The sequence below is a fragment of the Psammomys obesus genome, unplaced genomic scaffold (assembly GCF_907164565.1).
Source record: "Psammomys obesus unplaced genomic scaffold, mPsaObe1.curated_primary_1811, whole genome shotgun sequence".
Taxonomy (NCBI): domain Eukaryota; kingdom Metazoa; phylum Chordata; class Mammalia; order Rodentia; family Muridae; genus Psammomys; species Psammomys obesus.
In genome coordinates, this window is record NW_026585644.1 from 60,482,594 (window position 1) to 60,499,585 (window position 16,992).

At 41.7% G+C, this 16,992-nt stretch overlaps 1 protein-coding gene across 1 annotated transcript in view; it reads right to left on the bottom strand.

Annotated features, from left to right (window-relative positions):
- Stk3 (serine/threonine kinase 3) overlaps positions 1-16,992 on the bottom strand; it is a 313,376-nt gene that overhangs the window by 280,682 nt on the left and 15,702 nt on the right. The window contains exon 2 of the mRNA XM_055620218.1: positions 4,651-4,731. Coding sequence (XP_055476193.1) covers positions 4,651-4,731 — 81 coding nt within the window. The remainder of the gene's footprint in view (positions 1-4,650; positions 4,732-16,992) is intronic.

Below are 16,992 nucleotides of genomic sequence, written 5' to 3' on the forward strand. Positions count from 1 at the left end.
TTGGCCTTTTTCCCTTGCAGCTTTTAGTATTTTTTTTTCTTTGTTCTGTATACTTACTATTTTGATTATTATGTGACGGGAGGATTTTCTTTTCTGGTCTAATTTATTAGGTGTTCTGTAGCCTCTTGTATTCTTATAGGCCTCCCCTTTAAGTTGGGGAAATTTTCTTCAATGATTTTGTTGAAAATATTTTCTGGGCCTTAGAGGAGGGAATCTACTTTTTCCTCTATTCCTATTATTTTTAGGTTTTGTCTTTTTATGTTGTCTTGGATTTCTTGGATGGTCTGTGTCAGGAATTTTTTAGATTTATTATTTTCTTTGACAGATACATCAATTTCTTCCATTGTATCTTCCACACCTGAGATACTTTCTTCCATCTCTTGTAGTCTGTTGGTTATGTTTACCTCTGTAATTCCTTTTTTCTTTCCTAGGTTCTCCCTCTCCATGATTTTGTCCGTTTGTGTTTTCTTTAATTTTTCCAATTCTATCTTCAGATCTTTAACGTTTTGTTGATTTCCTTCACCTGTGTGAATGTATTTTCACCTTTTCTCCTGAATTCCTTCACTTGTTTGTTTGAACGTTCCTCTCTTTCTTTTACTTCTTTCAGTGATTTAATCATTTCCTCTCTGAAAGCCAGAAACTGTTTGGCTGCATCTTCCTGTATTTCTTTACAGATGCCCATAAGCTGTTTTATTATATCTTCCCCTAATTCTTTACGCATTTTATTTGCTTCCTCCATTAACCTCTCCATAAGCATAGATGTAAGGTCATCTTCTTGACTTTCACTTATGTTAGGGTGTCCAGGGCTACTTGCCCTTGGATAACTGGGTTCTGGGGATGCTGTATTGCTTTGCCTTTTGTTGGTTGTGCTTTTTCGCTGGCTTCTACCCATCTCTCTATCTCAGGTGTTGTCTGTTAATTTCTGGTGCCTGCTGGTCCTGGGGTGGATAGAATCCACTTGGCAGGGTTCTGAAGTTCTCCTCTGCTTTTTGGGTATAGTCAACTGATTGGTGGTTCTTCTCAGGAATTGTCACAGTTCACTTCAGGTGTATGGACCGGTGTGGTAACTGTGGTGTTCAGAAAGGCTCTCCTCTCATCAGGAGAGGTCCTGGTGATGGCTGCCCTGCTACTGGGTTTCTTGCTCTGAATTTAGTGAGCAGCAGCTGTTGCTCTTAAGGTGTAATTGTTGGGTACAGCCCTCTTGAAGAACTAGGGATTCCCACAGTTTTGTCAGTTTAGCTAGGGATAACTGGTTGATTCTTGGAGCAGTATCTGAGGGCTGCTGTAATGGCTCTCTGACTTTTGCAGGTCTGAGGATGCAGCTGTGTGCCCCAGTGCCCTAGCGGTACTCGATAATGGCGGGAGAGCACAGTGCTCATGCCTGCAGTAGAAGGCTAGAGCCTAGAGTCTGCGTGAATCCAGAAAGTCTTTTGGAGTTGTGTGTCCTGAGCGTTAGACCTGATGATCCCCCTGCTCTGGGGTTTTCTCCTGACAGAGACACCCAGTCTTTGCTTTGGGGACAGCTGTTCTGTCTGTGATGGCACAGACTTACGTGACTCTGCCTTTCTGTCTTTCTGGGGATTGGGTGCCTGGGTGTCTGCCGAAACTGGGTAATTTTTCCCAAGACCTTTTCCGGGTGGTGGTATTGGCTGAGTGCTCTGAGACCAGACCAGCCGTTCCCCTTCCTGTGGGTTTGCACTGGACAGAGAAACTCAGTCTCTGGTGTTCTGGGGCCCACAGTTCTATCTGGGGCAGCGAATAAGGCGTGCAGCCAGGACTCTGTGCCAGTGCCTAGGTCCCCGGCTCTGGCTCTGGGCTGGCTCCTGGGCACCCATGGAACCCCGAGTCTTTTCCAGTGAATGTCTGGGTGACCTAAGGTCGGTCCCAATCGCTTCCTGCACCATGCGGTTATCTCTCAACTGGAAATCTCTGATGTTGTGATGCCCACAGTTCAGTGTGAAACAGTGATCAGAGCACTCTGGCATGTGGCTCTGGGCTGGCGACCAAGAACCTGGTGTAACCAGGATCTCATCAGAGGGTTAGCTGGGTGAGTTAAAGCTGATTGAATCCCCCACCGTGGGGTATCCTCTCACCTGGGAAACACAATCACTTGTGTTTTAGGATCATGAGTTCTGACTGCTGATCGCTGTGCCCATCCTGCTGTGCTGCTGGTCAGAACTAGAGTTGTCCTGGAGCCGCCATCTTGCCAACCTCGGGATCTTTTAACTTTAGTTTAACTAATATAAACATTGCCTCTTCTGTTTTCTCTTTATTTTTACTCATATGTTTAACTTTTTCTTTTCTTTTCTTTTCTTTATTAATTACACTTTATTCACTTTGTATCCCCCATGTGGTTCTTCCCTCCTCCCGTCCCAATCCCTCCTTTCCTCCACCCTCTGCATGCATGCCCCTCCCCAAGTCCACTGATAGGGGAGGTCTTCTTTTCATTCCTTCTGATCCTAGTCAATTAGGTCTCATCAGGAGTAGCTGCATTGTCTTCTGTGGCCTGGTAGGGCTGCTTCCCCCTCAGGGGGAGTTAATTAAAGAGCAGGCCAATCAGTTCATGTCAGAGACAGTCCCTGTTCCTATTACAATGGAACACACTTGGATACTGAACTGTCATGGGCTACATCTGTGCAGGGGTCTTAGGTTATCTCCATGCATAGTCCTTGGTTGGATATCAGTCTCAGGAAAGACCCCTGTGCTCAGATATTTGATTCTGTTGCTCTCCTTATGGAGTTCCTATCCTCTCCAGATCTTACTGTTTCCCACTTCTTTCCTAAGATTGCCTGCACTCTGCCCAAAGGTTGGCCATAAGTATAAAAATCTGCATTGACAGTCTGCAGGGCAGAGCCTTTCAGAGGTCCTCTGTGTCAGGCTCCTGACTTGTTCCCTCTTTCCTCCTTCTTCTGATGTCTATCCTCTTTGCCTTTCTGGATAGGACTTGAGCATTTTAGCAAGGGTCCACCCTCTTGATTAGTTTCTTTAGGTGTACAGATTTTAGTAGGTTTATCCTATATTGTGTATCTATATGAGTGAGTATATACCGTGTGCGTCTTTCTGCTTCTGGGACAGCTCAGTCAGGATGATCTTTTCCAGATCCCACCATTTACCTGCAAATTTCATGATTTCCTTGTTTTTTATTGCTGAGTAATATTCCATTGTATAGATACACCACAATTTCTGCATCCATTCCTCCACTGAGGGGCATCTGGGCTGTTTTCAGCTTCTGGCTATTACAAATAAAGCTGCTACAAACATGGTTGAGCAAATGTCCTTATTGTGTACTTGAGAATCTTTTGGGTATATGCCTAGGAGTGGTATGGCTGGATCTTGAGGAAGCGCTATTCCTAGTTGTCTGAGAAAGTGCATATTGCTTTCCAGAGTGGTTGCACAAGTTTACATTCCCACCAGCAGTGGAGGAGGGTTCCTCTTTCTCCACAACCTCTCCAGCATGTGTTGTCTCTTGAGTTTTTGATCTTAGCCATTCTGATGGGTGTAAGGTGAAATCTTAGGGTCGTTTTGATTTGCATTTCCCTGATGGCTAATGAGGTTGAGCATTTCTTTAAGTGTTGCTTTGCCATTCTATATTCCTCTGCAGAGAATTCTCTGTTTAACTCTGTACCCCATTTTTTAATTGGATTACTTGATTTTTGCTGTTTAACTTCTTTAGTTGTTTATATATACTGGATATTAGCCCTCTGTCCAATATAGGGTTAGTGAAGATCCTTTCCCAATCTGTAGGCTGTCAATTTGTGCTGAGGACACTGTCCTTTGCTTTACAGAAGCTTTTCAGTTTCATGAGGTCCCATTTATTGATTGTTGCTCTTAGAGCCTGTGCTGTTGGTATTCTGTTCAGGACGTTGTCTCCTGTGCCAATGAGTTCAAGGCTCTTTCCCACTTTTTCTTCTAAGCAGTTTAGTGTGTCTGGTTTTATGTTGAGGTCTTTGATCTACTTGGACTTCAGTTTTGTGCAGGGTGATAAGTATGGATCTATTTTTTAAGAGGAAACATACTGACTGTTTACTTTTGGCTAGTTTACTTTTAATTTTCTCTAAAGAGTTCATCTTTTAATGTGACAACTCACATTTAGTGAGCAATAGATTTCATTTCATACTTCCACCTTATGTTTGAAATGTTACATATAATATGTTCTTGTAAATTTAATCATTTTATACTTATTATCTGCCTTCCTCTATGATCAAATGACATACATCCCTCTATTACTTTAAAACATTTCTTACCAATTGTTAAGAATTCCTCTGAATATACATATTGATTTCCTCAAGATAATCAATTCAAAGCTTCTACTGGCCTTTTCCCAAATATAATGGGTACTGGGGTGCTAAAACATATTCACAGCTACTAGCCTAAAAAAAGATTGTGAGGTTTATCAATGAGAGTGCGGTGTAAAGTGAACAAAACTTACAAATCACTTTATAGCACATTTTTTCCTTCACAGAGGGAAAGCTTACTTTTTTAAATAAAAGTGTTGTCATCCATATTCATCATAATCTGATCATTAAGTTTTGACATTAATTGTCAGATTTAATTGTTATTAGTACTATTCAACTCCAACAAACATATTCTAGTTGAAAGACTAGACAATACTGTCATTCTAAAAGACACTTTCATGGTGTTTGTACTCACCCTTCTCCAAGCTTCTCCAGTACATCAAATACTTCTTCAGGCTGCTTAGTCAAACTGTCTTCACTCAGCTTTTTTAGCTTACTAATAAAATTTAAAAAGAAAAGAAAATGCTTTCCTTAAAAGCTTTTACCAAAAAAAGTAATAAGCAATATAATAATAACCCTTCCAAGTGATGTTCCTGGTATACCTAGCACCATACTCCAGTATAAACTTTTTCAAAATTAGTTTCAGTGAGACTGTCATTCAAACATGAATATATATTCATTCTCTCCTTCAAGCATACAAGACAGCATTTCATGCACACTCTACTTCATGAATATTGTTAGGGACTGTATTCCTTTCACTCAACAATATATAGTAATTTAGATATCATTAATTACATAATATCTCACTTAATAAAGGGGATAGATTCTAAGAAATATTTTAGGTAATTTCATCACAACAAGAACATCGTATATTCCAACAAACCAAAATAGCAGAGCCTATAATGTGGACAACATGCACCAATTTCTACTATGCCCATAATGAACACAACACGAGAAAATTAGATAATCAGAAAACATGGCTTACATTTTTGCAGTAAATTTTTATAAGTAGAAATATACTTAAAAATAATTATTAGGGAGGGGAGCAAAGATGGCCGCGCCGGGAGAGCACTGTGTCTGAGAAGAGGGACAGCACTCTCCATGCAGCAACCAGGAGACTGAACTGGGCCCTAAAACTACAGCTACCGTGTTTCCCAGGTAAGGGGAGGCTCCCACGGCGTGGGAATCGGTCGGGTCCACTCTCGGCTGCCCAGCCAGAACCCAGAAGAAATCCCGGGTAAGGCGGGCTTTGGGTCTCCGGGCTGGAGCCGCAAGCCTGCGTGTCCCGATCACTTTCCCAAGCTGATTGGTGGGCACAAGGGTGCCTGAGACTGGGAGTCCCAGTCGCAAGAAAACCCCACGGGGAAGCAAAGTTGAGAGTCTGATCACGGATCACCCAGTCTTTCCCTGGAAGGTCTCGAGGACCGCCGGTACCTGCTGCCATCATAACTGAGCTCCCGCCTCGCGGAGAGTTGCGCGCCCCAGTGCAACGGAGACTGCGAATCCCTGTCCGGAGAGGACCCCACAGGGAAGGAAGAAACCGTGCTGCTGGGGTCACCTAGGTTTTGCCTGGGGAAAGTCTAGCAGACCGCAGATCGCAAACAGGCGACTACACCCAGCCATCACAGATCCGGGCCCAAGCAGGGAGCAGAGAGTTACTGGGAACCCAGCTCACCCAGGCTAGCAGGGGGGCGCACGCTCCGCCAGCCCAGAGGCCTGCTTTGTACCAACTACTCCTTACAGACAGAACTGTGTGCCCCAAGACACCAGAGTCTTAGAGTCACTGTCTGGAGAAACCCTCACAAGGAACAAGGAACAAAGCAAAGGGGATGGACTTAGGCAACCCAGTATTTCCCCGGAAAAGGTCCCACAGACTGACCCAACCCAGGGAACTGCTGTGCACCAGATAGCCTGCTGTTACCAGGAGAGCAGTACTCACCTGCCACAGATTACCTCTTGGGTTCTGGGGCACAGAGCCCGAACCTCAGACCTACAAAGGACCGGGAACCCTGAGATCAACCCCCAGATACTGCTCCAAGGGGCAACCAGTTATCCCTAACAAAACCTACCAAACCACGGGACACACAGGTTACAGCAGCTGATCACTAAATTTACAGCAAGAAACCCAGAAGAAGGGCAGCTGTCTCCAGGACTTCTCCTGGTGAGAGGAGAGCCCTCTCAACTAATCAGGACCACAGTTACCACCCAGGTCTCTATGCCTGAGGTGAGCTGTAGCAACTCCTGAAAAACACCGGACATCCAGTGACTATACCCAAAAAGCTGAGAAGGCTTCCTTCAGGAAAAACCATCTTCCTGCCAAAGGGATTCTCTCCACTACAAGAGTCCAGGAACAACCAGAAACTAACTTCAAACAGCTAAGATAGCCCAATGGTTAGAGGACAGCGTAAAAGTTCAACCAACAAAGCCAGAGCAATATGGCATCTCCAGAACCCAGTTATCCAGGGGCAAATAGCCCTAGACACCCCAGTATAATTGAAATTCAAGGAGATGACCTAACATCTATGCTAATGAAGAAGATAACAGAGTAAACAAATAAAATATGAAAAGAAATAGAGGAAGCTGCAGCCAAACAGTTTGTGGCCTTTAGAAAGGAAATGCTTAAATCACTGAATGAAATAAAAGAAACAGTGGATTGTTCAAACAAACAGCTGAAGGAATTGACGGAAAAACATGAAAATACAGTCAGACAGGTGAAGGAAACCAACAAAATAGCTCAAGACCTAACGATAGAATTGGAAAAATTAAAAAAAAAAAACACAAATGGAAGAAATTGTGGAGAGAAAGAACTTAGGGAAGAAAGCAGGAACTACAGAGGTTAGCATAACCAATAGGCTACAAGAAATGGAAAAAAGAATCTCAGGTGTGGAAGATACAATGGAAGAAATAGATGTATCTGTCAAAGAAAATGTTAAGTTTAAAAAAATCCTGACACAGACCATCCAAGAAATTCAAGACAACATAAAAAGACAAAACCTAAGAATAATAGGAGTAGAGGAAAAAGAAGATTCCCTGCACCAAGGCCCAGAAAATATTTTCAACAAAATCATTGAAGAAAATTTCCCCAAGTTAAAGGAGAGGCCAATATGAATACAAGAGGCCTATAAAACACCCAATAAATTAGACCAGAAAAGAAAACCCTCCCGCCACATAATAATCAAAACAGTAAGTATACAGAACAAAGAAAAAATACTAAAAGCTGCAAGGGAAAAAGGCAAAGTAACATATAATGGCAAACCCATTAGAATCACACCTGACTTTTCAACAGAGACTATGAAAGCCAGAAGGGCCTGGACGGATATCATGCAGACCAGAAGAAAACACAGAGGACAGCCCAGGCTACTATTCCCAGCAAAACTCTCAGTCCTTATAGACGGAGAAAACAAGATATTCAATGACAAAAACAAATTTCAAAAATACCTGCAAAAAAATCCAGCATTACAGAAGACACTAGAAGGGAAAATACAACCCAAGAAAACTAGCTACATTCAAGAAAACACAGGAAATAAATAACCCCACTACAGTAAAACAAAAACCCCACTACAGTAAAATAAAAACCCCACTACCAAGCACACAACCGTATGACCACAGCCAACATCAAATTCAAAGGATCTAACAGCCACTGGTCATTAATCTCTCTCAACATCAATGGACTCAACTCTCCAGGAAAAAGACACAGATTAACAGAATGGATGCGTAAAAAAAACCCAGCAATCTGTTGTATACGAGAAACACACCTAAGTCACAAAGATAGACATTACCTGAGGGTAAAGGAATGGAAGACGGCTTTCCAAGCAAATGGACCCAAGAAGCAAGCAGGAGTAGCCATTCTAATATCTGATAAAATAGACTTTCAACCAAAATTAATCAAAAGAGGTCAAGAAGGACACTTCATACTCATCAAGGGAAAATTCCACCAAGAAGACATCACAATCCTGAACATCTATGCCCCAAATACAAGAGCACCCACATTTGTGAAAGAAACACTGATAAAACTTAAACCACACATAGATCCCCACACACTAATAGTGGGAGACTTCAACACCCCACTCTCAACAAAGGACCGGTCAACTAAACAGAAATTAAACAAAGAAACAATATCTCTAACAGAGGTCATGCATCAAATGGACCTAACAGACATTTACAGAACCTTACACCCAAACACAAAAGAACTTACCTTCTTCTCAGCACCTCATGGAACCTTCTCCAAAATAGACCATATAGTTGGTCACAAAGCAAGCCTCAACAGATACAAGAAGATTGAAATAATCCCTTGTATCCTGTCTGATCATCATGGAATAAAGCTGGACCTCAATAACAACAGAAATAGCAAAAAGCCTACACATACATGGAAACTGAACAACTTGCTATTAAAAGACAGCTGGGTCAGGGAAGAAATAAAGAAGAAATTAAAATCTTCCTAGAACTCAATGAAAATGAAGACACAACATACCCAAACTTGTGGAACACAATGAAGGCAGTGCTAAGAGGAAAGTTCATAGCACTAAGTACCTTCAAGAAGAAATTCCAGACAGCTCATTCAAGCAACTTAAAAACCCTAGAAAAAGAAGAAGCAGACACACCAAAAAGGAGTAGACGGCTGGAAATAATCAAACTCAGGGCTGAAATCAATAAATTAGAAACAAATAAAACAATTCCAAGAATCAATGAAACCAAGAGCTGGTTCTTTGAGAAAATCAACAAGATCGACAAACCCTTAGCCAAGCTAACTAAAAGGCAGAGAGACACCACCCAAATCAACAAAATCAGAAATGAAAAGGGGGACATAACCACAGACACTGAGGAAATCCAAACAATCATTAGGACTTACTTCAAAAGTCTATATGGCACTAAATTTGAAAATCTAAACGAAATGGACAATTTTCTTGATCGATTTGACTTACCAAAGCTGAATCAGGACCAGGTAACTCAATTAAATAGTCCTATATCCCCCAAAGAAATAGAAGCGGTCATCAAAAGTCTCCCAACCAAAAAGAGCCCAGGACCAGATGGCTTCAGCACAGAATTCTACCACACCTTCAAAGAAGAGCTAACACCAATTCTCTTCAAACTATTCCACAAAATAGAAACAGAGGGACATTACCAAACTCATTCTATGAAGCCACAGTCACCTTGGTACCTAAACCTCACAAAGAAAGATTCAACAAAGAAAGAGAATTTCAGGCCAATCTCCCTTATGAACATTGATGCAAAAATACTCAACAAAATACTCGCAAACCGAATACAAGAACACATCAAAAATATTATCCACCATAACCAATTAGGCTTCATCCCAGGTATGCAGGGGTGGTACAATATACGGAAATCCATCAATGTGATCCACCATATTAACAAACTGAAAGAAAAAAAACCACATGATAATCTCCCTAGATGCTGAAAAAGCATTTGACAAAATCCAACATCCATTCATGTTTAAAGTATTGGAGAGATCAGGGATACAAGACACATACCTAAACGTAGTAAAGGCGATATACAGCAAGCCTATAGCCAACATCAAACTGAATGGAGAGAAACTTAAAACAATCCCACTGAAATCAGGGACAAGGCAAGGCTGCCCACTCTCTCCATATCTCTTCAACATAGCTCTGGAAGTCCTTGCTAGAGCAATAAGACATTTGAAGGAGATCAAGGGGATACAGATGGGAAAGGAAGAAGTCAAATTATCACTATTTACAGATGATATGATAGTATACATGAGTGACCCCAAAAACTCTACCAGGGAACTCCTGTAGCTGATAAATACCTTCAGCAAAGTGGCCAGATACAAAATTAACTCAAAAAAAAAAAAAATCAGTAGCCCTCCTGTATACAAAAGACAAAAGGGCTGAGAAAGAAATTAGGGAAACAACACCCTTCACAATAGCCACAAATGACATAAGGTACCTCGGAGTACCAAGGAACTTGTATGAAAAAAATTTTCCCGTCTCTGAAGAAAGAATTAGAAGAAGATATGAGAAGATGGAAAGATCTCCCATGCTCATGGCTTGGCAGGATTAACATGGTAAAAATGGCCATCTTACCAAAAGCAATCTACAGATTCAATGCAATTCCCATCAAATTACCAACACAATTCTTTATAGACCTGGAAAGAAAAATTCTCAACTTCATATGGAATAACAAGAAACCGAGAATTGCTAAAACAATCCTCTACAATAAAAGATCATCTGGAGGTATCTCCATCCCTGATCTTAAGTTGTACTATAGAGCAACAGTTTTAAAAACTACATGGTACTGTCATGGAAACAGAATGGTAGATCAATGGAACCAAACAGAGTACCCAGAAATAAACCCACACACTTATGGACACCTCATCTTTGACAAAGATGCCAAATCCATTCAATGGAAAAATGACAGCCTCTTCAACAAATGGTGCTGGTCCAACTGGATGTCTACATGTAGAAAAATGAAAATAGATCCATACTTATCACCCTGCACAAAACTGAAGTCCAAGTGGATCAAAGACCTCAACATAAAACCAGACACATTAAATCAGCTAGAAAAAAAAGTGGGGAATACCCTAGAACTCATTGGTACAGGAGAAAACTTCCTGAACAGAACACCAACAGCACAGGCTCTAAGAGCAACAATCAATAAATGGGACCTCATGAAACTGAAAAGCTTCTGTAAAGCAAAGGACACCGTCATCAAAACAAAGCAACTGCCTACAGATTGGGAAAGAATCTTCACCAACCCTTTATCTGACAGAAGACTCACATCCAGCATAAAGAACTAAAGAAGCTGAAAAGCAGGAAACCAAGTAATCTACTTAAAAAATGGGGAACAGAGCTAAAGAGAGAATTCTCTGTAAAGGAATATCGAATGGCAGAGAAGCACTTAAAGAAATGCTCAACCTCATTAGCCATTAGGGAAATGCAAATCAAAACAACCCTGATATTTCACCTTACACCCATGAGAATGGCCAAGATCAAAAACTCAAGTGACAACACATGCTGGAGAGGTTGTGGAGAAAGGGGAACCCTTCTCCACTGCTGGTGGGAATGTAAACTTGTACAACCACTCTGGAAAGCAATATGGCGCTTTCTCAGACAACTAGGAATAGCGCTTCCCCAAGATCCAGCCATACCACTCCTAGGCATATATCCAAAAGATTCTCAAGTACACAAAAAGGACATTTGCTCAACCATGTTTGTAGCAGCTTTATTCGTAATAGCCAGAAGCTGGAAACAACCCAGATGCCCCTCAACTGAAGAATGGATGCAGAAATTGTGGTACATCTATACAATGGAATATTACTCAGCAATGAAAAATAAGGAAATCATGAAATTGGCAGGTAAATGGTGGGACCTGGAAAGGATCATCCTGAGTGAGTTGTCCCAGAAGCAAAAAGACACACACGGTATATACTCACTCATATAGACATACAACATAGGACAAACCCACAAAAATCTGTCCATCTAAAGAAACTAAGCAAGAGAGAGGACCCTAACTAAAACAGTCAATCCCCATCCTGAAAGGCAAAGAGGATGGACATCAGAAGAAGAAGAAAACAGGAAACAACCTAGGAACCTTCTACAGAGGGCTTCTGAAAGTCAGAAGAAGAAAACAGGAAACAACCTCGGAACCTGCCACAGAGGACCTCTGAAAGCCTCTGCCCTGCAGACTATCAAAGCAGATGCTGAGCCTGATGGCCAACGTTGGGCAGGGTGAATGAAATTTTATGTAAGAAGTGGGAAATAGTAAGAGCTGGAGGGGATGGGAACTCCACAAGGAGAGCAACAGAACAAGAAAATTTGAACACAGGGAACTTCCCAGAGACTCATACTCCAACCAAGGACTATTCATGGAGATAACCTAGAACCCCTGCACAGATGTAGCCCATGGCAATTCAGTGTCCAAGTGGGTTACATAGTAATGGGAAGAGGGACTGCCTCTGACATAATCTAATTGGCCTGCTCTTTGATCACCTCCCCCTGAGGGGGGAGCAGCCTTACCAGGCCACATTAGAGGACAATGCAGCCACTTTGGATGAGAACTGATAGACTAAGATCAGAAAGGAGAGGAGAACCTCCCCTATCAGTGGACTTGGGGAGGGGCATGTATACAGAAAGGGGAGGGAGGGTGGGATCGGGAGGGGAGGAGGGAGGGGCTTATGGGGAGATACAAAATGAATAAAGTGTAATTAATAAAAAATTAAAAAAATATTAATTATTAGAACTACAGTAGAGTTAATGCATAAGTGAACAGTATGTAGTAATTTATTTTTTAAAGAAATTGCTAAATCAACCTTTTTTAAGATTTATTTTTTATGTATATTAGTGCTCTATCTGCATATACACCTGCATGCCAGAAGAGGGCACCAGATCCTAGTATAGATGGCTGTGAGCCACCATGTGATTGCTGGGAACTGAACTCAGGACCTCTGGAAGAGCAGTGTTAACAGCTGAGCCATCTCTCCAGTCCCCACAAGTATAGTAATTTATTATCATGGCCAAGTAGTATACACTATGAACAAAAGAATTTGTTATACTCTGATATGGTTAGAGCATGCTGTATTGTTCATACCAGTATCATCATAAACACCATAAGACCACTGACTATAGTATCACTAAATGACAGTAGAAAATTTTCATCTCTATTATAATCTTATGAGGCCAGTATGATGCCTAATTCATCACAGACCAAAACAACATTTTGCAGCACATTGCCCTTACAAGAAAGTATCTATTAAAGTAAATATAAATATGAAATAATTGATTCTAATATGACTAGCATAAGATCACTATTTGACTAAAATTGTTATATTATGATAAACTTTGTTATTCAAACATATGCATACACAAAGACAAATAGTCCTTTTATCACTTTACTTAGAAAAGAACAAAAATAAAGAATTCTGCCTACGACTCTTGCTTTGCTAAATGAACATCGCATCAAACAGCTTCTACATAATCTTTGAGCTCATAGATTAGTGCAGCTCTTAGCCTTCATCAGAGAACTTTTCTTTGGGTGGACAGTGGTTAATACAGAAATATAGTCAAAATTCAGCAAATATGGGACTATGGAGTGTTCTACCCCAAATGGAACAACACATACATACACACACATGCACGCATGCATGCATGCACAGGTGTGCCCATAGCTCAGGAAATCCCCCAAATCTTTTAGAAGAGAGACTGAAAAATGTAAGAGCCAGAGGTTGAGGGAGCATGCTGTACCTTCCAGACCTAACATGGTTGATGCACTGATGAACTCACAGTAGCTATAGTTACCTGCACACGATCAGGCTAACAACATTTCATCATGAAGGGGAAAGGGCTCATGAGGTCTCTCCCTCCACTCACTGATGGTCAACTGACAGTCAACTGTGACTGGGGGAAGGGGCATCACTTTCTTCAGTGGGATAGCCACTGATAAGCTGAACTCTCCAGTAAATAACCTCCTCTCCCTGTTCATGAAGAAAACCCTATTTAGTGAGAAAGATGGATGGACAGGTGGACACAGCCACACATAGTAGAAGGAAGACTTGTTGGTAAAAAGAATGGCTTCAGTGGGAGGAGGGAGATGTGGCAGGGTAATAGGGATGAAAAGAACTAAAATTCATTTTATATATGTGTGAAACTGTCAAAGAATGAAAAGTAAACTTAAAAAAATAAAAACAAAAATAGAAGAGGAGAAGCTGCCTTCAAATTAACTAAATGAAGGAAAAACAGAAATAGAGGGGTTAGGGATTTAGCTCAGTGGTAGAGCGCTTGCCTAGCAAGCACAAGGCCCTGTGTTCAGTCCTCAGCTCTGGGGGAAAAAAAAGACAACATAACAATAAACTAACTAGATTAAAAAATATATATAAATAGAAAGAAAAGACCCAAGGAACACTGAAAAACACAGTTTCTTTATCCATTCTTCAGTTGAGAGACATCTAGGTTATTTCCAGTTTCTGAATATTACAAATAAAGTTGTTGTGAACATAGTTGTGCAAATGTCTTTGTTGTATGGTAGAGCATCTTTTGGGTATATGCCCAGGAGTGGTATAGCTGGGTCTTGAGGTAGATCTATTTCCAGTTTTCTGAGACTGATTTCAAGAGAGGTTGTACAAGTTTGTGCTCCCACCAGCAATGGAGGAGGGTTTCCTTTTCTTAACATCCTTGCCAGCATGTGTTGATCTTAGCCATTCTGACTGCTATAAGATGGAGTCTTAGAGTCTTTTTGACTTGTATTTCTCTGATGACTAAGGACATTGAGCATTTCTTTAAGTGCTTCTTGGCCATTTGAGATTCCTCTGTTGAGAATTCTCAGTTTAGCTCTGAACCCCATTTTTAATTGAATTATTTGATTTGATGGTATTTCTTATGTTCTTTGTATATTCTGGATATTAACCCACTGTCTAATGTAGGGTTGGTTGGTAAAGATATTTTTCCCAATCTGTAGACTGCCATTTTGTTCTATTGGCAGTGTCCTTTGTCTTTCAGAAGCTTTTCAGTTTTATGAGATTCCATTCATTAATTGCTGATCTCAGAGCTTGTGCTGTTGGTGTTCTGTTTAAGAAGTTGTCTCCTATTCCAATGAGTTCCAGACTTTTCTCCACTTTGTCTTCTTTTTTTTTTTTTTTAAGATTTTATTTATTTATTTTACATATATGAGTGTTCTATTTGCATGTACACCTACACACCAGAAGAGGGCATCAGATCCCAGTATAGATGGTGAGCCACCATGGGCTTGCTGGGAATTCAACTCAGGACTTCTGGAAGAGCAGACAGTGCTCTTAACCTCTGAGCCATCTCTCCAGCCCCTCCACTTTGTCTTCTAATAGATTTTTTAGAGTCCTAGATGTCCCTAATCCAAAGAATGGATAAAGAAATTGTGGTACATTTACACAATGGAATACTATTCTGCTATTAAAAACAGGGAAATCAAGAAAATTGCAGGCAAATGGATAGAACTAGAAAAGATCATCCTGAGTGAGGTAACCCTGACTCAAAAAGACACACATGGTAGGTACTCACTGATAAGCGGATATAATACAGGATAACCATATTACAATCCACAGACCCAAAGAAGCTAAGTAACAAGGAGGGCCCAAGGAAGGGTGCCGGAATGTCACTCAAAAGGGGAAATAGAATAGACAACAGAAGCAGATGAAGAGAGGGAACTGGGCAGGAGATGGAATGGGGTGGGAAATGAGGGTAAGGATCAGATGTGGGGAGAATGGGAGTGGGAAGTGAGAAGGCTGGGAACAAGAAGGGAAACTGAGGGGGGCATCTTTAACAAGCTGGAGGCCTGCAACAGGGCCTAGGAAGATATGTTTGTGACTCTAGCTGAGACTCCTAAGATGGGGAACATGGAGACTAAAGTAACTACCTTCTAGCCAGGCAGGACTCCTAGTGGAGGGAGGGGAACAACCACCCACTCACAAAACCTTTGATCCAAAACTTATCCTGCCACAAGAAGTGCAAAGATAAAGAAGGAACAGAGATTGAGGGAATGTTCAACTAATGATTGGCCCAACCTGAGACCCACCCCATAATAGAGAGCCAGCCTCTGACAATAATAATGATGCTCTGCTCTGCTTGTAGACAGGAGCCTATGACTGTCAGCTGGGAGGCTCCACCCAGCATCGGATCAAGACAGATACTGGGACTTGCAGCCACGCATGGAGCAGAATTCCAGAGATCCTGTGGAAGTGTTGGGAGAAAGACAGAAGGACCTGGAGGGGACAGGAACCTTACAAGACCAACAGAGACAACCAACCCAGACACACAGAGGCTTACAGATACTGAGACATCGACTAAGGAGCATGCATGGTCTGGACCTAGGCCCCCTGCACAGATGTGGCCCATGGGCGGCTTGATCTTCATGTGGAGCACTGGCAAGTGGAAGATGGGCTATTTTTACCTGTTTCTGACTCTACTGCCTGCTTTTCAATCACTTCTCCCTGGCAGCTCTGCCTTGCCTGGCCTCAGAGGATGAGGATATGCTCAGTCCTGATGTGACTTGTGCTGGAGAGGGTTGATATGGGGGAGGGGACCCCCCTTTTCTGGGGGAGAGAGGGGAAAGGGAGTGAAGGGGGAGGGGGACAACCCTTGGGATGTAAAGTAAATAAACTTAAATAAAAATTTTAAGAAAAACACGGAGCTGAGAAGACAGCTACAAGAACACAAAAAGAGAAGGACTGTGCTCTTATATAAGCATCTTCTGCATGTAAATATCGTATGTTTAGTGCTGTGTTCTCTCTCTGTTACCAGTGTTTTTCTCTTTCCTTATTTTGCCCTACCTCAAGAACCGGCAACTCCAGCCCCACTTTGCCAGGAAGACAAAAAAAAGTAGACACTGTTTACAATATAAACCACAGTCCTCAGCAAAGATAAGCAAAAATAAGCAGTTCTCACAACCTTAGACGGATTGGAAAATGTGGTATGACAGTAACTCCTGCACAATTTACCACAGAACTCCATTTCACTATCCTTACACTACAAGGGGCGACCCGCCAGGTTCCATCTTGAGAAGGCTCTACTATTTGAGACCCAGCTACTCTGAGGGCCTGAAATTAAAAACAACCAAAATCAGGGCACCTGAGGGTATACTACCATAGTCTCTGGTTATGAGACTGTCCTACATGATGGTCATGGATAGGAGAAGCCAGACATGGACACACTGAGAAGTTCAGACAGCAAAAAGCCAAGTCAGTGAATATTACAATGGGTAATGGCTCCACTCTGTGCCAGAAGGGAACTCCATCACCAGAAGATACCTGAAAGACTCT